Below are 26,201 nucleotides of genomic sequence, written 5' to 3' on the forward strand. Positions count from 1 at the left end.
AAATACTATAATTCCTACTGCTTTGTCTGTCATAACTATTTGCTTCAATTTCCTTTTCTATGCACATGTCACTTTGATTCCTTTGATAATCCAAGGTTGTCTTGATATATTATTTGCATAAACATCATTCGTAAGGCTGCTGTTTGACTGACAGACATTCACCTACAAAACATTACATTCGTAACTGAAATCTGTCACATACACATTTACCTCCAGTCAACATCCTGTGAGATGACATGAGTTGTAAAGAAGCTACTGAACTTTAGTGCATTACTCTTTGAAACTATTGAACTAGAGTGCATTATGCTCAGCAGCATGTTGTGCCACTGGAAGGTCACCTTTGTTCTTGGCCCAAGTTAGGTTGTGGCCATTCATTCTTGTGGACAATTTGTACATTGTCATGACAGCACAAAAAGCTATGCTGTTATTGCAGCAGAGTTGGTATATGACATCTGAAGCCTTCCCCCCATCACCAGCTTTTCTAAACAACACAGATGTAAGTTACCCTTACAACACATCCGTTACTCCTGCAATCCTCCTGGGATCAAACTCTGCTAACCCACTGTCACCACACCATTAACCCAACAGTTTCCTCTTCCTTTGCCCTGATTTCACTCACAACATCTTTGTCTTGTGCCACACCTCTCTGGCTCTGGTATTCATGTACCACACGCCAACCTATGCACCTGCCACCACTGCCTCCCGCATTCCCAGCCAGCATGCCTGCTTTTTTCTCCCTTCAAGCTTCCAGTTGCCCATCCTCAACCCTCTCCCTGTTTCCCGCCTCTTTCTCCCCCCCCCCCCCTTGGGCCATGGCCCCCAACCCACCCTAGGCCATTAGCTGAACTGCAATTCTGGGATTGAATACCTAGTAGGCACAATGTAGGGACACGTACATATGTGTGTGTGTGTGTGTGTGTGTGTGTGTGTGTGTGTGTGTGTGTACAACAACTATCTCTAATTGAACTGCTCATTAAACTTTACTTATTCTTACATTTAAAAAATAACTAGGAGTTTGTCCCTGGTAGTATTAAGACTGTACCTTTTCTTCCCAAGGGGTGACAGAATGCTACTAATAGGTTCACTTATATTGTTTTCTGATGATATTGAAGAATTGTCGGTCATAACAGTCTTCGCTTTAGCTGACATCTTTCTCTTAATGCCTTTCCTGTTGGGCAAAATACATCTTACAGTACAAGAACACTGTTAACTGATACTCCAATATTATTACGAGATTAACAATATTTTAAAAATGTGCAGTATTTAGACATATTCTAAAATTAAATTAGCTGATTCTTCATTCAAATACTACAATGGTAATTTACATCAAACTTACAAATTCACAATGAAATTGACTGGCAATTGGAAATATCATCCTTATCACCTTTTTGAACAGTGGTTTCACAATCACATATTTGAGTCTATTAGGGACAGTACCTTGATTTATGGTTTGTTTTTATTTGTTAAGTGATCTTAGTCTCTCTTTGTTACTATATATTTGCCATGGTGTGACTGCAGTGGGAAGTTAATTTGTTCATGCAGAAAACAATTGTTCAGCCTTTGCAGGAACTAACATTGTCTAATGAATAGCTTACTCCGTGCAAATGTTAAAAGTGTTGCTCATTATTTTCTTGCACTGCAAGTTTCAAAAGTAAATGCAGACAGCTTTGTACCCCTGATGGTGACAAGGAGAAAGGTGTGTCACTGCAAGTGAAGCAGGTAATTGAATATGCTTACCAAAAGTAAAACTGACTAAGCAAATGGAGTGTCATTTAAAAAAAGGGGGGGACCTGATGAGCAAGATGTCTTGGATTTATGATTCTGCACTGTATTTCAATAAAGAAAGAGTTAATTACTCATCTCCTACTAATAAAAGAGAAAGGTGCTACTAAGCAGCAATTTATGACATTTCACAAAAGTTACAAGGAGATATTAACTTCATGAAAACTCCACAGCTTTAGTTACTTGGACCTGAAGTTATGGGATAGCAAAGAAACTCCCCTAATTTTGTTTCTTTTAATTGGGTTCAAATTTAAAAAGTGCCAGAAAATAAGACTGATAATGAATGAAGTAAAATCACAGTTATGAAATTGGCATTTACATAATATGGTCTGCACAAAAATAGCAAGGGTAAAGATGCCATGTGTGCTGAAATAATGAAAGCTGTTCTATTAACAGGTAAAGTAAATAGTAGCCCAAGTCTCCAGCCAGTTGTGACAAATACTGAAGATCCAACCAAACTTGTGCAAACAGATTACTCAACAGAAACACTACCACAAACTTCAGGTGCAGCAACAGTGGAATCTCAAAACACAGTCATCAAACCTGCAACTGCTGTCCCCCCTGTATTCACCAGCAGCAGGGGTAGAAATTTCATCTACTGTTGACCTTCCGTCAGTGGCTCAAGACACTTCATCACTCTTAGTCCCTCCACAATCTACAGCAATCTACACTTGATGTGTCTCCATCACCATCAGCAATAACAGAGGCAAGCAGAAGTAGCATAAGAACCAGGACATGTGCAACTCTACAGGTTTTTTGGTACCCAGCCTCAGTTCCAAGACTACCTTAAGCCAAACATCTGCAGGTGCACTGCCTATAAACTCTAATTTCAATTTATAACAAAACAGTGATTCAGTAGGAAATGACAAACTTTGTATTTTTCATCAAAATATTATGGGTCTAAGAAACAAACTGCACTAGTTTTTTATTTGCATTAATGACACTGATGCAAAAACAATGCCCATCTATTATATTTTAGTGAACATCACTTGAGGGAACTGTTTGATATGGTGCAACTATATGAATACAACCTAGCAGCTTATTATACTAGAAACACAATGGATAAAGGTGGAGTAATAATGTATGTTGCAAACAATATAGTGTACAAGCCTGTAAAAAAAAAAAATTCCCTTACTTATAATAATGATAGAACAGAGTTTGAGAATGTAATGAGCTCTTTTAATATGAGGGCAGTTATTGACTTTCCAACATGGGTGACTAAGAACTGCACAAGTCTGATTGACAATATTCTTGTAGACAATAACAAAATTGATAACATATGTGTAACACAAATCTTAAATGGTCTTCCCAAACATGATGGACACTTGTTAAAAATGCATGGCATAAGCCCGGCTAACAAGAGTAGCTTTACCAATACAGCTTTTAGACTGATCAATAGTGAAAATCTAGAAACATTCAACAGGCATTTGCAGCATTTGGAATGGAATAATATATCAGGCTAAAGATGTCAATGATAAATTTAACGTATGCCTGAATGAATTAATTACAATTTTTGAAGTATTTCCATAGAGAATTTGAAAAACTCCAGTCTGAGTGATTACAAGAGACAATGGCTCACTAAGAGACAAAACATACTGTAAAACAATGAGAATGCTTTGTGTCTCTCTCAGAAATTCTAACAAACCTCAGGATAGGTGGCACTCCAAATTATACTGTAGCATCCTAAAGAGTACCATTAAAAATCCAAGAGCATGTTTAATAAATCTGAAATTAACAGTTCAAATAATAAAATAAAAACTATTTGGAAGGTGGTCAAAAGGAAGACAGGAAAAACGAAGGAAAATACAGACAGCATCGAAGTGTGTCATAATGGAAGCATGGTAGATGAAAGTGATATAGTTGCCAATATCTTCAACAAACATTTTTTGACAGTAACTGATCAAATTAGCTGTAAAGGGTCTAGAGTGAAGCCACGAGTCTTCTACAAACAAAATTAGTCAGATGCATGTACCCTACATTACAACTGAAGAGATTGGGAAGGTAATAAGGTAAATGAAAAATAAAGATTCCACTGATGTGGATAAGTATTGAAGCACTACTTCAAATTTATTCTTGAAGTTCTCTGTCATACATTTAATGAGTCCATAAATCAAGGTACTGTCCCTAATAGACTCAAATATGTGATTGTGAAACCACTGTTCAAGAAAGGTGATAAGGCTGATATTTCCAATTGCCAGTCAATTTCATTGTTAAGAAGTCTCTCTCTAAAATCCTAGATAAACTAATATTCAAGAGAATCATGGGTTATCTTAATAAAAATAAAATCCTTCATAAAAATCAGTTTGGATTCCACATGGGTACTTCAACTGAACATGCCATTTTCTCATTTGTCAACCAACTCCTTGAATTCATAAACCATAAAATGTCACAAGTTGGAATCTTGTCTGAAGCATTCAACTGTGTAGATCACAAAATCTACTTAGGAAGACTGAGCACTATGGATTAAATGGTAAAGTAATGATGTGGCTCAAGTCATATCTAGATGACAGAAGGCAGAAGGTAGCATTGAAAAATTCTACAATAGCACCTGCCTGCTCTGACTAGGGTACAGTAAAATGTGAAGTGCCACATGGTTCGGTGTTGGGTCCCTTACACTTCCTCATCTTTATCAATGATCTGCCATGCTGTATGACACAAAAACCACACTTCATCCTGTTTGCTGATGATACAACCATTATGATTGACTAAACACCCATTTGTAATCTCAAAAAACAGGAAAGTATTGAAATAAAATGTGGTGACAAAGAAATCTTGAAGGTCGAGTCTTCCAAATTCCTGGGATTACACATAAATAACAATCTAAACTGGTCAGTTCACATCATAAAAATTATGAAAACGACAATTCAGCAGCACTTGCAATTCGCTCAATTTCATTTGTTTGTGGCTTGGAAACAATTAAAGCTGCATGCCTAGGATATTTCCATTCACTTATGAAATATGACATCATATTTTGGAGCAACCAGTCATGAGCAAACAAAGTCTTTATTGCATAGAAAAGAATCGTCAGAATTATGGCTACAGTGCACCCCACATTCGAACAACTGGGGGTCCTCACCATGCCATCTCAGTACATTTGTCCACTAATGTGCTTGGTGAACAATAATCATACAATTTACAACACAAAACAGTGAATAACATTATCATGATACAAGAAGTAAACATTCACAAAGATATAGAAAATCTCAGCATGTTACACAAAGGAGTACATTACTCAAGTATAAAAGTATACAATAAACTTCTATTTCATGTTAAACGAATCATTGGGGTTATGACTAAATTCAAGAAACAACTGAAACTTTACCTTTTGGATAGTTCTGTCTATTTTATTACAGTAATTTTTTGACAGTGTGTAATTATTAGTGGAATGTATTTAATTTTAAGCATTCCTATAAGAACTGATTATGTAGCACTGGCATACAACTGATTACAGATGGTTTTTTATATGTATTAGGATGTAAGGCTTATAATTTGTTTGTGTAATGATTATTACAATATAATCTGTGTTGTTGTTTAAAGACTTGAATCTCCTGTATCTGTTTATATATAATTTAGTTTGTAAGCCTCCTGACCCTTTAGATATGGTTATTACTGTTATAGTCTGACACATTCTACATCCTTTCGATGCACTTGCATCAAGGATCTATGGAACATGAAAATAAATAAATAAACAAACAAATTACAGTGTTTCTTAATTATAAGGACTGAAGCCTTCAAAATAAACCAGTTGCAGATACATCCATGGTGAATTAACATTCTTCAAAATATAGCTCTGGTGCACCAATGTACTGCTGCCAGCACCTTGCACAGTCTTCATACATCGTTTGGAAAATGGTAATCACAAAGCTGTTGTTTTAAGAGATTCAGTCATTTTGAAATAATGTCCTCTCATGCACCTTATTATGAAAGAGAATGAAATGAAGTTGGGGAGAGTGAATTTAGAACTGTGTCTGATTGGGGCACTGTTGATGACATTTCCTTGACCAGTGCCTCCCTGAAATTAGCAATGGTACTTGGTGCTCTGTCTTAATGGAAAATTCCAGTATTTTATGTTTTCTCATCAGACATGATTGACTCTAATCCTCTTAGAACACTCCTGAATAAAATGGACCTATCATTGTTGTCAGGCAGGCACAAACTCATTGTGTATCTCATCTCTTGTGTCAAACAAGATAACTATCACTGAGTTCATTTTGTTTTATTTGAGGAAGTGGAAATGCTTTAGTATCACTTAGCACTTTGCACACTGCACATCTTCAAGTAGTACTTGAAAATCCAGATCTTCCAACAGTTCACAAAAAGTTGTCAGACAGAGTTTCCTTGCTCGCCTGCCAAATATTTTGGCACTGACCTCAGGCAGACTTCCCAAATTAACAAACCACTGATTATAGCATTGCCTGATTTAATTTCACTACATTACATAAGCTTTTGGTTTATTTTGTTGATATCTTCTTAAAATTTCTTTTCAACTCACCATCCATTTTCTCCAGCGGGTCTTCTAAGTCCTTTGCTACCTCTTACAGTACAACAATGTTATCATCAAATCTTCAAAGTTTTTATTTTTTCCATTTTATTTATTTACAAGTTGATTATAATTAAAATTAAACTTTCAAAGTGCTGTAGAAGTAACACCATTGGTCAGCGAGACCTCAAATTAATGAACTGTAGTTGTCACATGAATACAACCTCTTGCTTTGGTGTGGAGTTTTACAATTGCACAATAGTCTTAACAATCTGGCCCACATCTGGTTTCTGGTTAGTCAATCATTACCACACATAAGAATGTGCAAGAATTTTGTTACAATGCTGTGCGTACCAAGAGGAGGAGAAGCTAATGAAGACTATGCGGCTAAATGAGGAAAACTGTGACATAGACAAAATTATAAGAGATGAGGAATTAATCCATAGTGAACAGAAAAGTAATAATGAAAGTGATGAAGGAGTCAACATAGGTGGAGAGGGCAAGAAGATTTCTCACACACTGCAGACATCTTCCAGGAGCACATTATGCAACAACTAGATACATGCAGTACTAATGTAATCATTGTAAAATGGTTGTGTGGTGGTGTCGCAAACTGTCAAGGCTACAAATAAAAATTCAGGACATGTTTTATAGTCAGTGACAGTACTGTTATATGTACAAACTCAAGAACTAAGTTGTCTATGGAAAATAATGTAGCTTAGGATTTAACAAAGATACTCTGGCAAAACATTTTAATGGTTAAATACCTCATTTCTTACTGTAAATATAACTGATTTGATAAATAAATATTAAAAAAAAAAAAAAAAAATCCTCCGAGTAAGTGAGGGCATAAGAGAACACATACAAAGGTTATTGTAATGTGCAAAGTTTGGACCCACTGGCACCTCCTCCTGGCAGATAGATAGAAGGGGTAGGAAGAGGCATGGAGGAAAAGGACTGGTGAGGTTTGGAAAAACAGCTACACCTTATGCCAAATGAAGGAGCAATGGCTACATAGGCTTGCACCTTTAAATAAGAACTATGTGTTTTCTCCTGCTGCCTCTTGTTGAGTAGATTTTTTATCTATCAAATTACACTATACTCTCCAAAACTGGATTTTCTTTTATATATTCTCTCCTTAATGCTTCTCGATGTGTGCTATTAATCAACCCCATTCTTTAGTCTACTTGTGCCATTTATTTTCTCCACAATTCAATTCAATGCAATCATAGCACGTAAGCTTACATGGCTGGCGTCTTCTGAGGTGAGTTGGCGACTGGCTGCTAGGCGCTGGTTGTCCCACTTATATAGAGCACTTAGATGGAACCACAACTCGCCAAGTGCTTTCGACTTTAAAACTATCTCTGGCTAGTGCCATCTCGATTACAGGTAATCTATTGTCACTTCGTCGGTACAAAGTCGACCGCCATATCTTATCTAGTTTTAGTCCTTCTTCTCTATTAAAATTATTTCCGTGCTTGTAGATCTCTATAGCTTCCCTATACATGCGAGTATAATAATGTGAGGTCCTAGCTATCACATTTGTTTCACTAAATTTTATTAAGTGATCACAGTTTCTAAAAACGTGTTTCGCTACAGCTGATTTCTCAACCTGTCCCAATCTACAGTTCCTTTTGTGTTCCGTTAGGCAGGTATTAACACCCCTTTTAGTTATTCCAATATAAACCATGCCACAGCTACACGGAATTTTATACACACCTGGGGTAGCTAAGGTGCCATGCGTCTTTCATCGATCTTAAACTTTCACTAATTTTTTGGTATGTCGAAAGATTGTCTCCATTTGAAACTTGGCCAAAACTTTACCAGTACGGTCCGTGATGTTATGAATAAACAGAAGAAAAACTTTTCCAGCCGACGGTTGTTGTTGTCATGTATTTTCGGACACTTTTCTTCTAGGGGGGAATGCTCGATCTATTTCCTTGTCAGTGTTCCCATTTCTCTTGAAAGCTGTTCGCAAATGGCTTAATTCATCTTGCAAGTAAATTGGCTCACAGATGTTATTAGCTCTGTCCACTAAAGTTTTTATGACTCCTCTCTTCTGCCTAGGATGATGATTCGAATTCTTATGTAAGTAATGGTCTGTGTGTGTGTGCGTGTGTGTGTGTGTGTGGTGTGTGTGTGTGTGTGTGTGTGTGTGTGTGTGTCTTTCCTATATACCTTGTGTAAGTCCCATCTGCCCATTTAATAACCAATACATCCAAAAAAATTTGTTGCCCATTACTCTCTTTCTACATAGTGAATTGTATCCTTGGATTGAAATTGTTTATGTGCACCAAAAAATCACTCAGTTCCTCTGCAGCATGATTCCATATCACAAAGGTGTCATCCACGTACCAATACCATTTCAAAGGGCTTTTTTGGCCGACTGCATCCCCTGTTGTTCAAAAAATTCCATAAATAGATTAGCAATGGCAGGGCTTAGAGGGCTACCCATGGCCACCTCATCAATTTGTTCATAAAACTCATTGTTATAATGAAAATAAGTCGAGGATAGACAATATCGAAACAAAGCTATTATATCAGTAGGAAACATATCAGCTATGTAAGAAAGAGCTTCGTCAACAGGGACCATGGTGGACAGGGATACTACATCAAAACTGACAAGGATGGCACTTGGACTAACTGTGATCTCCCTCAGTTTTTTGATAAAATGCATGGAATTTTTAATATCAGTGTCCGTTTTACCTATATACGGTTGCAACAAAGAAGCAAGATATCTAGCCAGCTCTTGAGTAGGAGCCCCAATAGCACTTACTATTGGTCTCAATGGGACATTGGGCTTGTGTATCTTAGGTTACCCATACAGTCAAGGAGGGTAAGCTTCAGTTTTGCAAAGGTATCTTTTATCTTCTGTAGGAATGGAAGAGCTTTTTATTAATCGCTGGGTAGCACTTAACACTTTCGTTGTAGGGTCCTTTTTCAGTTTTTTATAGGTGGTAGGATCCAAGAGGTCACTGATCTTTCTACGATAATCCTCACTCTTCAGCACGACAGTAGCATTACTCTTATCAGCAGTAAGTACAATAATATTCATGTCCATATTAATCTCCCGTGATGCCTTCCTTTCTCCTAGGGACAAATTACTGCTGGGTGGCTTGGCTTTACGTAATATCCTGGCTGTTTCCATCCTTATTTCATTGGCAGAAAGCGGTGATAACAGGCGAATCCCTGCTTCTATATTGGCAACAATATCTTCCGTGGGAATCTGTGATGGAGTGGTAGCAAAATAACCTCCTTTTGAAAGAACAGAGACTTCCTCCTTGGATAGTTCTTTCCCAGACAAGTTGATAACTGTATGGGAATTGTCTGTCATCAATGTTTCCGGTTTTTGTAAATTCTCAAACTACTTCTTCTGCCTATTAGAAGAATAAATGGAAGAAAAACTTCTCCTCATTTCTTATTTGATCTATGTATCTAATCTGTAGCACTCTTCCCCTGTACTAAATTTAAAAAGTACCTGTTATCTCTTTGTATGACTTACATATTATCCATGTTTCAGTTCGGTATAAAGTTACAATCAGACAAATACCTTTAGAAAATCTTTCTCAACATTTAAATTTATATTAGGTGTTAAGAAATTCCTTTTTCTCAGAAATACTTTTCTTACTATCACCAGCCTGGATTTTATATTCACTTTCCTTTGCCAATTATCAGTTATTTTGCTGCCTAAATAGCAAAATCATCTAGCACTTTTAGTGTCTCATTTCCTAATCTCTTTCCCTCACCACTATCTGATTTAATTTGGCTACATTACATTAGCTTTTGTTTTATTTTTGTTGATGCCTTTCACAATCTCCTTTCAAATCACCATCCATTTTGTTCAACTGGTCTTCTAAGTCTTTTGCTACCTCTGACAATACAACAATGTTACCAGCAAATCTTTCAAGTTTTTATTTTTCCCTTTTATTTATTTATAGATTGATTATAATAAAAGTTAAACTTTCAAAACGCTGTTGAAATAACACCACTGGACAGAATGATGTCAAATTGCAACAGAATATTATCGGAGAAGGGAGAAACATGTGCAGAAGAAAAAAAAATAGTGTGGAAATTGATGAAGAGATGGTGCTGTATGTGTCAGAGTACGTAAATGAAAACACCTGTCATGCGTATGACCCATTGAAGTTGGTGTAAACACACTGGGTACACGGCTTTTCCTCCTTTCGCATCTGTGATGTTTGCCATGATATGACATTTGCCATGATTGTCTCGATGCAGGATCACACTCTGCTTTTAAAACTGTATTACAAGAACGATAATTGTGTACACATCACTCTGCAAAAGTTCCAGAACTAAAGGGTTTGAAAAAAGACATTGGTCTGATGACTGCTGTGGTTCTGGAGAAGATGATTCGGAAATTCATAAAGATGGGTTCTTTCGTGTGCAACCAGGTAGAGGGAGGAAATGAATTGATTCAATGTCAGTAGAAGCAGTGGCCACAGCAATGCAGGAGGAGACGAGTGGTGGTGTGTAAATGTGTAGTGCACAGAGAACTGCTCAAACATTGGACATACACGTGAGCATGGTCCGTAAAATCTATGAAACACCCATCTTTGCTATCTATTCAAAATTACCCATGTGCACAAGTTGCTTTCTGTTGACCTGCTAGCAAGACAGACCTTTGCTTCAGAATTTCTTGCTCACATGGAAGTGGACAACGATTGGCCATGGAAGATTTTGTGGACAGACGAAGCCCACTTGCATCTGACAGGATATGTCAATATGAAGAATTGTTGAATATGACAATGGAAAATCCACACGCAAAACAACCAGTACCACTTCATCCTGAGGAGGTCACTGTGTGTGCGGGTTTCTGGCACCATTTATAATAGGGCCATATTTTTTACCTGTACCATCGATGGTAAGAGCTACAAGTGTCTTTTGCACAACCACGTCATTCCAGCTCTCCAACAACATGGGGGTGTGGATGAGATTATTTTTATGCAAGATGGCACACCTCCACATACTGCAAATCCATTTAAGCAGCAGCTGAAGCACCATTTTGGAAACGTTAGATTTATCAGCCGCCATTTCCCAACAGCCTGGCCATCCTGATCACCTGATCTTAATCTGTGTGACTTCTGGCTGTGGGGCTATCTGAAAGATGTTGTGTTCAGTGCTCCGATTGCAAACTTAGCTGAACTAAAGGCATTGCACAACACGTTCTGAACACGATCCCGGAAACCCTTCAATCAGTTGTGGAATATGCTGTTTCTTGATTTCAACTTGTGGCAGAGAATGGTGGACAGCATATTGAACATGTTTTGTGCCAGTCACATGGTAATTAATAATCCGAATTGATTTTGATTGATTCTTTTTATGTGGTTTTTGGCTTCAGGACAATTAAAAACCGATGTGATTGATGCGGTTTACGAGATTTTTGGCCTCAGGACACTTAAAAACTGATGTGAGTCATGCTTTTCATGTGGTTTTTGGCCTCAGGACAATTAAAAACGGAATTTTCCCATCCTATGTGATACAACCCTGTTGTGGTCGATGGGCTTATGTAACTAACAGTTTCACACCCATACACCCATGCATACTAAGTAGTACAGTTTGTTTAATGTCAAACGTACACCTTAGACATTGTTGTATGATTCCTTTGTCATTTGTAGTCAAGCACTATTAAATTATGATGCTTACAGCACCATCTATTGCTACATTTTATAACTATTTACTTTTCTTCTACCATACATTTCCTCCCTTCTCCAGTAGGTTGGTTGGTTTGAGGGATTAAAGGGACCAGACTACTATTGTCTTCGGTCCCTTGTTCCATAAAAACTAAAACCACCAGAAGAAAATAAAAAAAAAATGAACAACAGGAAAGACAGCAGACGAAACAGAACATGAAATACTCTGACAGAGACCAGACAAAACAAATTAAAACACACAGTGTGACGGTGGTTGGCCAACCGTAAAGAAAAGGAGGAAAAGCCAACCACCAATAACACTTTAAAAACTCAGTTTAAAATCAGAGGCTAAAACCCAGAATCAACACTAAAAAACTCAGATTAAAGGATAAAAACCCCCTGCCCGAATAAAACACAAAACCAAGTCCACCATGGCAGAGTCATCTGATAAAAGAGCAGAGAGCGTGTCAGTCATTGCAAAAGTCTGCCTGAGCGCGGTTAAAAGGGCGCACTCCGACAGAATACGGACCACTGTCAAGGACGCCCCACAACGACAAAGAGGGGGATCCTCACGACACAGTAAATAACTGTGCGTGAGTCGGGTGTGGCCAATGCGGAGCCGACAAAGGACGACTGAGTCCCTGCGGTTGGCTCGCATGGATGACCGCCACACAGTCGTCGTGTCCTTGAAGGCACGGAGTTTGTTAGGGGTGGTCAGACCGCACCATTCAGCATCCCAAAACGAGAGAACTTTGCGGCATACGACTGCCCGCAAATCAGCCACCAGGAGGCCAATCTCCAGAGATGGCGCACTGGTGGCCTCTTTCGCCAGGCGGTCAACAGTTTCATTGCCGGGTATACCAACATGGCCTGGGGTCCAAACAAAGACCACAGACCTGTCGCTACGGGCGAGAGTATGCAGGGACTCCTGGATAGCCATCACCAGACGAGAACGAGGGAAACACTAGTCGAGAGCTCGTAAACCGCTCAGGGAATCGCTACAGATAACAAAGGACTCACCTGAGCAGGAACGGATATACTCTAGGGCACGAAAGATGGCGACCAGCTCAGCAGTGTAAACACTGCAGCCAGCCGGCAATGAATGTTGTTCAGAATGGTCCCCTAGAGTTATTGCATAACCGACTAGACCAGCAACCATCGAACCGTCGGTGTAGACAATGCCAGAGCCCTCATACGTGACCAGGATGGAATAAAAGCGGCGTCAGAAGGCCTCCGGAGGGACTGAGTCCTTCGGGCCATGTGCCAAGTCGAGCCGAAGGCAAGGGCGAAGCACACACCACGGGGGTGTTCGCAGAGGGGCCCGGAAAGGAGGTGGAACAGGGAAACACCCAAGCCAGGAATGGAGCTGTTTGACACGTACGGCGATCGGACAACCCAACCGGGGCCGACGTTCTGGCAGATGAATGACTGACTGCGGGAAGAGGACACGATAATTTGGATGCCCGGGGAAGCTAAAAACATGGGCAGCATAAGCAGCCAGTAATTGTATGCGTCGTAACTGCAGTGGAGGGACACTTGCCTCCACAAGTATGCTGTCCACAGGGCTGGTTCGGAAGGCACCAGTGGCAAGGTGTGTCCCACTGTGGAGGATTGGGTCCAGCACCCGCAAAGCAGATGGGGATGCTGAGCCATAAGCCAGACTCCCGTAGTCCAGACGGGACTGGATTAATGCCTGGTAAAGCCGTAGGAGAGTAGATCGGTCGGCGCCCCACCTGGTGTGGCTCAGGCATTTAGACGCCGACAACACGCCTGTTTAAGCTGCCGAATATGAGGCAGCCAAGTCAACCGGGCATCAAAAACCATCCCCAAAAACCTATGTGACTCCACCACTTTAAGAAGCTCGCCGTCAAGATAAAGCCGCGGCTCCGGGTGAACAGTGCGTCGCCGGCAGAAATGCATAACGCAGGTCTTGCCTGCGGAAAACTGAAAATCATGCGCTACAGCTCAAGACTGCGCCTTGCGGATTGCACTCTGTAGCTGACGTTCAGCAGCTGCAATGCCAATAGAGCTGTAATAAAGGCAGAAGTCGTCAGCATACATGGAAGCGGAAACAGTATTTCCCATGGCTGCAGCAAGCCCGTTTATAGCTATTAAAAACAGACACACACTGAGAACAGAACCCTGTGGCACACCGTTCTCCTAGACTTGGGAGGAACTATATGAGGCCGCGACGTACACGCGGAAGGTACGATACGACAGAAAATTGCGGATATAGATCGGCATAGGGCCCCGAAGACCCCATCCATGAAGCGTAGAAAGGATGTGATGACGCCATGTCGTATCATATGCCTTCCGCATGTCGAAAAAGACAGCAACCAGATGCTGACGGCGGGCAAAGGCAGTACGGATGGCCGACTCCAGGCTCACCAGATTGTCGGCGGCGGAGCGGCCTTTACGGAACCCACCCTGAGACGGAGCCAGAAGGCCTCGAGACTCCAGTACCCAATTCAAGCGCCGGCTCACCATCCGTTCAAGCAACTTGCAAAGAACGTTGGTGAGCCTAATGGGACGGTAGCTGTCCACCTCCAAAGGGTTTTTCCCTGGTTTCAGAATGGGGACAACAAGACTTTCCTGCCATTGCGACGGAAACTCACCCTCGACCCATATGCGGTTGTAAAGATCGAGGAAGCGTCGCTGGCAGTCCACTGAAAGATGTTTCAGCATCTGAGAGTGGATGCTATCTGGCCCAGGAGCGGTATCAGGACAAGCAGCGAGGGCACTTCGAAATTCCCACTCACTGAATGGAACATTGTACAATTCAGGATGGTGAGTGCGAAAAGAAAGACTCCGAGGTTCTATCCGCTCCTTAATGGAGCGGAAGCCCAAGGGGTAGTTGGCAGAAGCGGAATTCATAGCAAAGTTCTCTGCCAAGCGGTTTGCAATGACGTCGGAGTCAGTACAAACTGCTCCATTCAGTGAGAGCGCAGGGACACTGACAGGGGTCCGATAGCCATAGAGGCGGCGAATCTTGGCCCAGACCTGTGATGGAGTGACATGGAGGCCAATGGTGGACACATACCGCTCCCAGCACTCCTGCTTGCGTTGGCGGATAATGCATCGGGCTCACGCACGCAGCCGTTTGAAGGCGATAAGGTGGTCGATTGAGGGATGTCGCTTGTGACACTGGAGCGCCCGCCGGCAAGCTTTAATCGCTTCAGCGATCTCAGGCGACCACCAAGGCACAGTCCGCCACCGAAGGGACCCAGAAGAACGGGGAATGGCAGATTCGGCGGCAGTAACGATGCCGGTGGTGACCGATTGAACCACTGCATCAATGGCATCGTTAGAGAGAGGCTCAATAGTGGCAGTGGAGGAGAACAACTCCCAGTCAGCCTGATTCATAGCCCATCTGCTAGGGTGCCCAGAAGACTGACGCTGTGGCAGTGACAGAAAGATCGGAAAGTGGTCACTACCACACAGGTCATCATGCACTCTCCATTGGACAGACGGTAAGAGGCTAGGGCTACAGATGGAAAGGTCAATGGTGGAGTATGTGCCATGCGCCACACTGAAGTGTGTGAAGGCACCATCATTTAAGATCGAGAGATCGAGCTGCACCAATAAATGCTCAACGATGGCGCCTCGACCTGTTGCCACTGACCCACCCCACAGATGTTTATGGGCGTTAAAGTCGCCCAGTAACAGGAGAGATGGAGACAATTGAGCTATCAGAGAAGCCAGGCCATGCTGTGCGACATCACCATCCGGTGGAAGGTAAAGACTGCAGACGGTAACAGCCTGTGGCGTCCACACCCGAACAGCGACAGCCTCCAAAGGTGTGTGGAGAGGTACAGACTCGCTGTGAAGATAGTTCAGGACATAGATGCAGACGCCACCAGACACCCTTTCATAAGCTGCCCGGTTCTTATAATAACCCCGATAGCCACGGAGGGTGGGGGTTCGCATTGCCGGAAACCAAGTTTCCTGCAGAGCAATGCGGAGGAAAGGGTGAAGACTGATAAGTTGGCGGAGCTCAGCTAGATGGTGGAAGAAACCGCCGCAGTTCCACTGGAGGATGGTGTTGTCCATGGCTGAGAAAGGCTTGACGGGACTGGGAAGGGAGATTACGCCGCTGGGTCACCTGCTGCCTCCGATTTAGCACCAGTGATAGTGCTTTCCATGGTGTCTGATGGACTGGCGAGATTGCGGTCCTCAGCGGACGCCAGAATCTCCACCACATCCTCAGACGCAGAGCTGGAAGGTTACGGTGGGATGGCTGCCACCGCGAGTTCCTTGGGCTGAGAGCTCTTCTTGGGTTTCTCACGCTGTTCCTTGGGTCGCACCGGCTGGGAGGGCTCCACCGATTCAGTCTCCGGGACGGAGGAGGATCGTGAAGCCCTACGACCAGTTGATTGCGGGCACTTACGCCATTGTCGGTCGTCAGTCTTCTCGCTGGCGGAAACCTGGGAAGGGAGGGACCCAAGGGACCCCTTGAAGAAGTTGGACACTTCTCCGGCTTAGAAGTGGGGACGGACGTCCCTGATGGGTGGAATGGTGTTGCTCCTGAGGTAGGTGGCGCAGGAGCAACCCGGTGGGTAGAGCCCCCCACTGGCGAGGGGGCAGGAGGAGTTTTACTACTCGTCGATCCGGCCACAATTGGAGAAACAGACGGGGCTAGCACAGGTGTTGTAGCAGCAGCGTAGGAAGATTTCATTCTCACAGAATGGAGTTGGTCGTATTTACTCTTGGCCTCAGTACAGGTTAGTCGGTCCAGGGTCTTGTATTCCATGATTTTACGCTCTTTCTGGAAAATTCGGCAGTCTGGCGAACAAGGTGAATGGTGCTCCCCGCAATTGACACAGATGGGAGGCGGGGCACATGGAGTATTGGGATGTGATGGGCGTCCGCAATCTCGACATGTGAGGCTGGAAGTGCAGCGAGAAGACATATGGCCGAACTTCCAGCACTTAAAGCACTGCATCGGGGGGAGGGATATAGGGCTTAACGTCACATCGGTAGACCATCACCTTGACTTTTTCCGGTAATGTATCTCCTTTGAAGGCCAAGATGAAGGCAGCGGTAGCAATCTGATTTTCCTTCGGACCCCGATGAACGAGCCGGACGAAATGTACACCTCGGCGCTCTAAATTGGTGCGTAGCTCTTCATCAGACTGCAAAATAAGATCCCTATGGTAAATAACTCCCTGGACCATATTTAAACTCTTATGGGGTGTGATCGTAACGGCAACATCCCCCAACTTGTTACAAGCGAGTAACCGTCATGACTGGGCAGAGGATGCCGTTTGTATCAGGACTGACCCAGAGCGCATTTTTGACAAGCCCTCCACCTCCCCATACTTGTCCTCTAAATGCTCGACGAAGAACTGAAGCTTTGTGGAGAGAAAAGACTCCCCATCAACCCTCGTACAAACTAAGAAGCGGGGCGAATAACTGCTACTGCCATCCTGAGACTTACGTTCCTCCCACAGTGTGGCCAGAGAGGGGAACATTTTCGGATTGTACTCCTGAGCATTAAACTGAGCCCGAGAGCGCTTAGAGACTGCTGGCGGCTGGCCACCAGCGAGAGACGATGTACCACGCTTCATTGCGGGTCATCCGCCCTGATGCCACCTACTCCGACCAAGGGCCCTCCCCACAGGCGCCACTCAGCCACGGCAAGAGCCACCTGGCAGGATGGCCATTGCCGGGAGTCCCGATACCCCAGCAGGATAGGCATCTACTCCTTGCCATACGTGGGGAGTTAACGGCGCAGGCATCAGTAGAGCGATCCCTGTGTTGTCAGGGGGCTACAACCAACAGGGTACATGGCGGCCCCACCACAACGGACTGGCTACCGTGCTGGATGTTAGGTAACATGTGGCCCATAGTCGCCGTCGGTGCAGAAAGAGGCACTGCACAGTGCAAGGTGTTATCTGCACGCAGAAAAAGAGTCATGCCCAAGAGATGGAGAGCGGACAGGACTGCAGTTCAACGGTGTATAAGCTGGCGAAAGGTCTGATCGCAAGATGGACACAATGCACCAAGTAAGGCGCCCTTCCCCAATCGGCTCGCTCTTTGGAAAATTTTGAGAGATGGAGGTCAAACCCAACAGAGGACCATCATATAAGTCGAAAAGTTTGAGACTCCTTTTAGTCGCCTCTTACGACAGGCAGGAATACCGCGGACCTATTCTAACCCCCGAACCCGCAGGGGGGGGGGGGGGGGGGGGGGGGGGGCTTCTCCAGTAATATTCTGTTGCAATTTCATGTCATTCTAACCAGTGGTGTTATTTCTATAGCGGTTTGAAAGTTTAACTTTAATTATAATCACCCTGTATATTAATTTTTTTTTTATTCCCCTTCTAAATTTCTAATTGGTTTCCTTCTCGGTTGTTACTCATTATTTGATAGTGTTCTTTCATACTAAAATTCTCACATTCCTTAACGGTTTAATTTTGCCCATAATATCTGATTTTTTTTTTATTAATAATTTATTTCAGACATTACACAAACATTTATCTGAAAAAAATAGATCATTTATTGTTGTATGAAATAACACTCACTTCTCTGTTTGTCTTTCATAGAATTTCCTTTTCTTTGCATATGTTATTTTGATTTAGTTTGTAATTCAAGGTTGTTTTGATATCGTATCTCTCTCACATTTTATTGTTTTCTTAAGGAGGCTGGTGTTAGACTGATAGAAATCAATCCATAAAAAACATTAATTTTGGAATTGAAATTTGTAACATTAACAAGAGTGTACATAATATTATTCCTTGTGGTACACCTGTAACATTATAAATATCCCTCCAGTCGGTTTCCTATAAGATGATATGAGGTGTGAAGTGGCCACCGAATTAAGGCATGTTGTGCACAGCAGCATGTTATTCTAATGGGTGGTCACCTTTGCTCTCGTCATGGCATTCATTCTGGTGGACACTTGGTATTTTGTAATGCCAACATAAAATGCTCTGCAGTGATTGCAGCTGAGTTGATATATTTGCAGCACATCCTTTGGTCCTACGGTCCTCCTTGTGAAAATCGCCACTCATCCACTGTCACAGCAACATCTACCCAACAGATTCCCCTTCCTCTCTCCTGTTGTCATTCACTTTCAATTTACATCTCCATGTTACTTCCATCAACTGGGAAATCTCACTGGGTCTAGTGCTTATCTATCACACGCCAACCCATGCACCTGCCAACCCTCCCTCCTGCATTCCTAGCCGGTACGCTTGCTACCTACCTCCGAACCATTAGCTACCCATCTCCAATCCTCGCCCTCCTTCCTGCCTCCCCCACTACCCCCACCCCCACCACAACATGCACCCCACCCTAGGCCACCTGCTGACTGTAATCCTGTAATTGAGTACCTAGCAGGCACTATGTAGGGGCACAAGTATGTGTGTGCTTCCATTCTAGCTCACCAAATTATCTCACTATCACTAACGCAACAACTATATCTAATTGAACTGCTCATTAAACTTCCCTTCTTCATTCATTTAAATAATATTTTAGAGTGGATCATAAATAGAATTTAGATTGTACCTTTTCTTACCAGGTGGTGACATAATGTTGGTAATAGCAACACTCATAATGTCTTCCGATGATACTGAGGAATTGTCTCTCACAGCAGTCTTTGCTTTAGTTGGAATCTTTCTTTCAATTCCTTTCCTATTGGGCAACATAAATCTTGTAGCATGAACATTGTTAACTAATATTCCACTTTATTACTAGATTTGACAATATTTTAAAAATGTGCTGTACTTAGATACATTCTGAACTTAACTTGACTGATTCTATAAATCCAATTAAATAATGGTAATTTACATCAAGATTTCAAATTCAGTATTTATATACTAACAAAAAGTGAAACTGAATAAGTCAATGGAGTATGATTTAAAGATAAGGGTGACCAGATGGAAAAGGGGATTGGGATTTAAGATTCTACATTACAATAAAGAAAGAGCTCACTACACATGTCCTACTAAAAAACAGAGGAATACTCAACTAAGCAGCAATTTCTGATATTCCACAAGCAGATATTAACTGTGTGAGAACTTCACAGCTTCAGTCACTTGGAACTGGACATACAGGATAGAAAAGGAACTCCTGGAATTTTGTTTCTCTTTACTGCATTAGATTTAAGAAGTGTCAGAACAAATGAATGGTGATGACTGAATTAAAGTAATAAATATGAAATAGACACATTATAGTGTTTCTTAATTATCAGGACTGAATACTAAAAAATAAACATGTTGCTGATATACAGGGGCAAGCACAGGCGCTGCTGGTAGAAAGTGTGATGCTGGATGTCATTTGAATCTAAGGGCTGACCTTGGCAACAGCATTCTGCACCATGCAAGCATAAGAAGTGGCAAAGACAGGGGGTTTCATCATCTTGTATTCCTTTTTGGGTTTTGGTTTCTTTGTAGGGGACTCTACTTGGTCACTTTTATTTTCTCAATATTGAGTTACTCAGCAAAAACATGGCAGTCTCCGCTCAAGACAGGGTGGCTCCCAGAACAATTAATGCAAACTGCTGGAGATGGGCAGTCAGTCCCAACTTCATGAGCTGCCTTTCCATTCTTCCCACAGATCACTTCACCTCACAACTCACTGCAGTGTGGGCAAAATGCTGGTATTTGTAACACCACATAGGGTTAGGAACATATGGAGAAATCCTAAGTCGGAGGGAATCTGAACTGAAGGTCACAATGAAGGAGGACTAGCCAGCCTCATTCATCTGGATGAATGCATGCCAGTACTCCCAAATAGTACACCCATCATGCTGGGAGAGGAGAAAAAGATTTTTAGGGTTCAGTCTCAGTTCCAAGAGCAGCAGGGAAATAAAGAGTCCACACAGATAAGAGTCCCCCTTGCCTGATGAAGCATTATGTAACTGAGGTGTGGCAGTTTCCTCAGACAGTGCCTGCTAACAACAGATCCACCTCAACAGCCACCTTGAGATTGAGGTTTTTATTTTTTATTTATAGATGTTTGTCCCATCCTTGTGATTTGGCAGTCAAGCCAAGATTCCCATTCCAAGTGGCACACAATGTTCCACCACTGCACAGCACAGTGGTTGCTGAAGCATGCCTAGAGCTTATGATGACAGAGGACTGGTAGTACTTACCAGTTCCCTGCTTACAAACCCCGTGGTCACCAAACCTGTCACCAGAAAATGACTGCTGAGTCCCCGAGAGCAATGCATTTGTACACAGGTGCTAATCCTCTTAAGTAAAGTCTATGGATTTCTTTTTATGTGGGTTGGCAAGCAAGTATCAGCATAACATGGAATTTACCATTGATTTTTAACCATTTTAGTGTCCCTTGGCTGTTTCTCAAAAGATGTATATGGTAAGGACACTGGTAGAGGTACCACCTTTAAACTCTAACAGTAGGATATCTAAAACTGCAATAACATAGAACCCAATAGCAAAGGGAAAATTTGGACATCCCTCTAAGAAAAGGTGTGAACAATGCTGAGGCAGAACACACCCTAAGGCTTAACCCATGAACAAGTATATGATCATGATGCTGATGACACTAAAGATTCATGAAAATGCTAAGGAGAAAGGATTGTCAATGCAAGTGAAAAATGTAGTGGTCTATGATTACAAAGGTAAAAATTGAGTAAGTTGATGGAGAGTGATTTAACAAAAGGGGAATCCACTGGCTGAGGAAATTGGGATTTGAGACTCTACATTACATTCAAATAAAGTAGAGCTAAGTAAACATGTTCTACTACTACTACTATCATCATCATCATCATCATCATCATTATTATTATTATTATTATTATTAGTAGTAGTAGTAGTAGTAGCTTTATTCATCTGTAGATCTCTTTTTACAAGGATATAGGACATGTCAAAGTATTTTCAAGCTTAGATCAATTTAAAATAAGCTAATTCATATACACATACGTTACAGACTTCTAGTTAGAGACAATCATTAGATTTCACTCCTGGTATATAATACCTTGTTTACAAATAACTTAGTAAATAATGTAATGCCACAGTGTTCACTCATATCTCACTATCAGTTACAGCACACACTATACACACATTGTTTCACAGCACTTCACTCACTACACACACACACACACACACACACACACACACACACACATACACACACTGGTGATCTCTGGGCCATTTTCTGTACCACAACTTCCCATTTGCTATCCAGAAAAACTGAGTCAGCATCCCTCCATAATGAGTGAGTTGTTGAGCTCAAAAAGAGGACAAGGTGTTAGTATTGTGCTATGCATAGCTTGAGGGGAGAGTGTTTCTAGAAAGGAAAAAAGAAGGAAAAAAGAAGGAAAAAAAACATAAGGTGAAGGTGTTATGTGGAATGTTGGATGTTTTATAATCGTTATTATTATTACTATTTATTTTATAACTTTTTTTTATCAAATCCCTACTCTGTTTTATATAAATAACCCTCCAATGTATAAGATGTATTGCATGACAGGTATTTTTTTGCTGTTTTTTAACTAAGTGTATTTTTGCAATTTCTTTAATCTCTTTCAGTAATTTATTTAACAATTTTACTCCTTGGCAGAAAATGCTGTTTTGAGTTTCATATTTATTTTTTCTTGGTAAATGTAAGTTGAGTCTCTCTCTTGTTGCATGGTCATGGACAGAGCTGTTTGTGCAGTAATTACCAATGTTATTTTTGATGTGTACAACTGACTGGTAAATGTATTCACATGGAGCAGTTAAAAATCCCCAGTGTTTTGAACAGCTCAACTAGTATTTTTTGTTATTATTCTTATGTCTCTTTTCTGGAGTTAGAAAATTGTATTCATATTTTGTGGGTTTGTTCCCCAAAAGAGAATGCCATAGCTAAGAATTTAGTGTACATATGAATAATAAGTAACTAAAAGACACTTCATGTTACAGACTGATAATAGGATTGTAAGGGCATAATATGCTGATGACATTCTGTTTGCAAGTACCTTCGTGTGTTCACACCACTTCAACTGAGAATCAATATTCATTCCTAGAAATTTTACATTTGTTACACAGTCTATAGAGGTGCCATCTACATTTAATTTAACATTGTCGTTTTTCCTCTTCAAAATGAAATTCATGGCAGTAGTTTTCTTTACGTTCAATGTCACTTTATTGCTTATCGACCAGTTGGAAAGTTCCTTGAGAGTTTCATTTGCTTTATTGGTAAAAAGCTCACTTGTTTTCTCATTGACTATAATATTGATGTCATCAGGGAAGAGGATTTTTTTCACCCTGAGTAGCAATACTGGGAAAGTCATTGATGTATATCAGGAATAGTATTGGTCCTCATATGTTACCTTGCAGAACCCCTATATTAATGTATTTTGGTTCTGATAAGTGTTTTACCAAATGTTTAGATCTATTTGAAGTATGTGTTATCTCTACTCTTTGTACCCTATCTGCCACGTATGATCGAAACCAGTCATTAGCGACCCCTCTTATTCCTAATGCTTCTAATTTATTTAATAGAATCTTGTGATCGACTGTATCAAACGCTTAGAAAGGTACACAAATAAGCCTGTGACACACTCGTCTTTATCAAGAGCATCAAGTACAACTTTTGTGAATTCTATTATGGCTGACTCCATAGTTTTGCCACTTCAGAAACCAAACCGTGACTTGCTTAAAAGACTGTATTTATTCAGGTAATTCATTAATCAGTATTGAAAAATGCTCATTTACATTGTTTGCTTAGTGTTGTGGATCATTTATTACCTTATCCCCCTACCTTAGCAGTATGTTATTCTACATTTCTTTGCCTCTCCCTGTTTCCTTGTTTATAACATCCCAGACTGCTTTGCTTTTATTCTCTGCATTATATATTATTTTGTCATTAAATGACTTTTTTGCAGCAATCAGCACCTTTCTATAGATCTTTTTGTATCTGTGATAGAAATTTAAGAATTCTGGATCATTGCGAATCTTTTTCATGGAACTGAGGTGTTTAAGTGTTCGGGACGACTTCTTAATACCTGCTGTTACCCATCTGTTTCTGTGGTGTGTTGATACAGACATGCACACTTTTGGGAATGCCTTTTCAAAGTTCAATTTAAACAAAGTGGAGAATTTAGAGAATTTCACATTCACATTTGTTTCCTTGTCACCTCATCCCAGCTTTGTTTTTCTAGTTCTTCTGAAAAATCTTTTATTTTGATTTCTGAAAAATGTCTTTTGTAGCTTGTAGTTTAGGGAATGATTCAATGCCTGCTTTTAGTACTGTTATTTGACAAAGGTGGTATGATAGTCTAAGATCTTTTACAGCTACCTCACATTTTTTCCCTGTCCATATTTGTGGCCACATGGTCAATTACTGATGCAGTCATTCTAGTAACCCTTGTTGCACTATTGACCAATAGGGACATGCCAAAACTTTGAACGATGTTTATGAAGGCGCTGCTGGGTTCATTTACGATATTAGTGTTGATGTTAATGTCCCCACAGAGAATTATGTTGAGCTTTGCACTTGAGACTTTATCTATAACTTCTGTTAATTTATTTTTTCAAGTGTCCACACTACCACTGGGAGATTTATACACATACAAAATGATTAATTTCTTGGTGATATCAAGCCCTATTAATTTCATAGCTAATATTTCAAAGTGTTTGTCCTCACTTACTGTATTGAGGTCATGTCTTGATTTGAACTGTGTTCCTTTTCTGCTATAAATGCATGATCCTCCACCCCCTGAAGTAGCTCTGCAGTAAGAGTTTGCCCTTTCATACAATGATAATAATACATGTTGGATTTCTGTGTCTCTACACCAGTGCTCAGTAATACAAGCTACTGTACAGTTCAAAGATTGGAGCTCAACTTCTAATAATTGTATTATTTTTTATTGATTGCATGTTTTGATAGAATTGTTAAGTCTGTGAAATGCCCCATCTTACTCTTTCCAATGGTTTGTTTTACCTTCTGACATCTGGTATGCGTGATATTTGAAGTTTTAAAATCTGTCTTGTGTGTGATTGTTTCAGTATTTTTTTTAAAAAACTGCTAGAGATACTCTTTAGTTAGGGGAACCTGTTGTCTGGATTTATTATAAAAAAGACCTATTTTTCCTGCCTATGACAACAGGTATTTGACCATGCGTGGCCCGAGATCCACCCCCTATTCTTTCATGAATCTGCTGCACCAATCTTCCCTTCCCAGTCCTGTTTAGGTGTAAGCCATGCCTAGTGAAACTCCAACTGTTGATAGCCCCGATGGGCACCAGAGAAACATCAGCAAAGTTGGCTGTCCTCAGATCCATCCCTAACTCCACATTGATTCGCCTCACAACACCAACAAGGTGTGGTCGATTAAGATGCTGGAACAGCTCAACAAAGTGTATGTTGGTGCCATGAGTTAGGGAAGCTATCTTGCCCAGGTCACCACCTATGTCATATGCCCCATCTCTGTCCAAACTGTTTCCCGCCCCACCCACTCACTACATGGTCCTCTTTTGTATCTCACATAAAGACCCTAGGTCTTACATAAAGACCCTAGGTCCTCTATCACATGACTTAGTCCTGCATTTGGCTTGAAGATACTGGTGGCCTGGTAAACTGCCCCTAAACTTTCCTGTAACTGAGGACCATACCTGGCCCATTGCTACTGCCTAGTAGCTGCACTTTCTTCTTCCTACCACTTTGTACATTCCAAGGCTTCTTGGCCTCGGTTGAAGTGTGCTGCACATTTCCTGCTCCTTGTTCTGCCTGAGGCTCTTCTTCACTTAACTGTGGTAGTGGTAGATACCTGTTTTGGTGTTGATGATAAAATTGTCAGATCGTATTCTCATTCTTCCTATCCTTCTACCAGCTGCCGGTTTCCAAGCACCCTCTTCTCCCCAATCTCCCTTGATCCTTATCAGTTCCTTTCTTGCTTCCTCCAACTGTATCTGAAGGGCACAGATTCTCTTTTCCTGTTCCCCAATCAAAATGTTCCGACTGCATACTCTGCAGTTCCAGGAGAGAGCCTCTTCTGTTCTCCCAAAACAAGCTCCCCACTGCACCTTCCCCCCCCCCCCCCCCCCCCCCCCTCTCCGGTGAAAATATTTCCTACAAGATTGGCAACAAATTCCTCTACTCACTGCCCTATAACAGCTCCCACATTTCTCACTCATGGTCAGTTTTTGGAAGAATAATTAAGTTTAAAGAATGTTTTAAAGTTTGCGAGATTGGCTGTGTGGAAGCAAAAAATGACACAAAGGTCTTATGATTGGTGGTTATTGTTTTTGTACTGACTTAGAGATACAATTACAGAAGAATGAATTTGTAATTATTTAGCTTTGAGAGAATTTACGTTATCGGGTGTTTTTGGTTAGGTTTT

At 41.3% G+C, this 26,201-nt stretch overlaps 1 protein-coding gene across 3 annotated transcripts in view; it reads right to left on the reverse strand.

Annotated features, from left to right (window-relative positions):
• Positions 1-26,201, reverse strand: part of LOC126353957 (uncharacterized) — a 306,332-nt gene that overhangs the window by 92,126 nt on the left and 188,005 nt on the right. For all 3 annotated transcript variants that reach the window (XM_050003278.1, XM_050003265.1, XM_050003273.1), the window contains 2 exons: positions 19,422-19,547; positions 1,043-1,168 (listed from right to left, as the gene is read on the reverse strand). In XM_050003278.1, the coding sequence (XP_049859235.1) occupies positions 1,043-1,168; positions 19,422-19,547 (252 nt within the window). The remainder of the gene's footprint in view (positions 1-1,042; positions 1,169-19,421; positions 19,548-26,201) is intronic.

This window comes from Schistocerca gregaria, chromosome 1 (genome assembly GCF_023897955.1).
Source record: "Schistocerca gregaria isolate iqSchGreg1 chromosome 1, iqSchGreg1.2, whole genome shotgun sequence".
In the NCBI taxonomy this organism is placed as follows: Eukaryota; Metazoa; Arthropoda; class Insecta; order Orthoptera; family Acrididae; genus Schistocerca; species Schistocerca gregaria.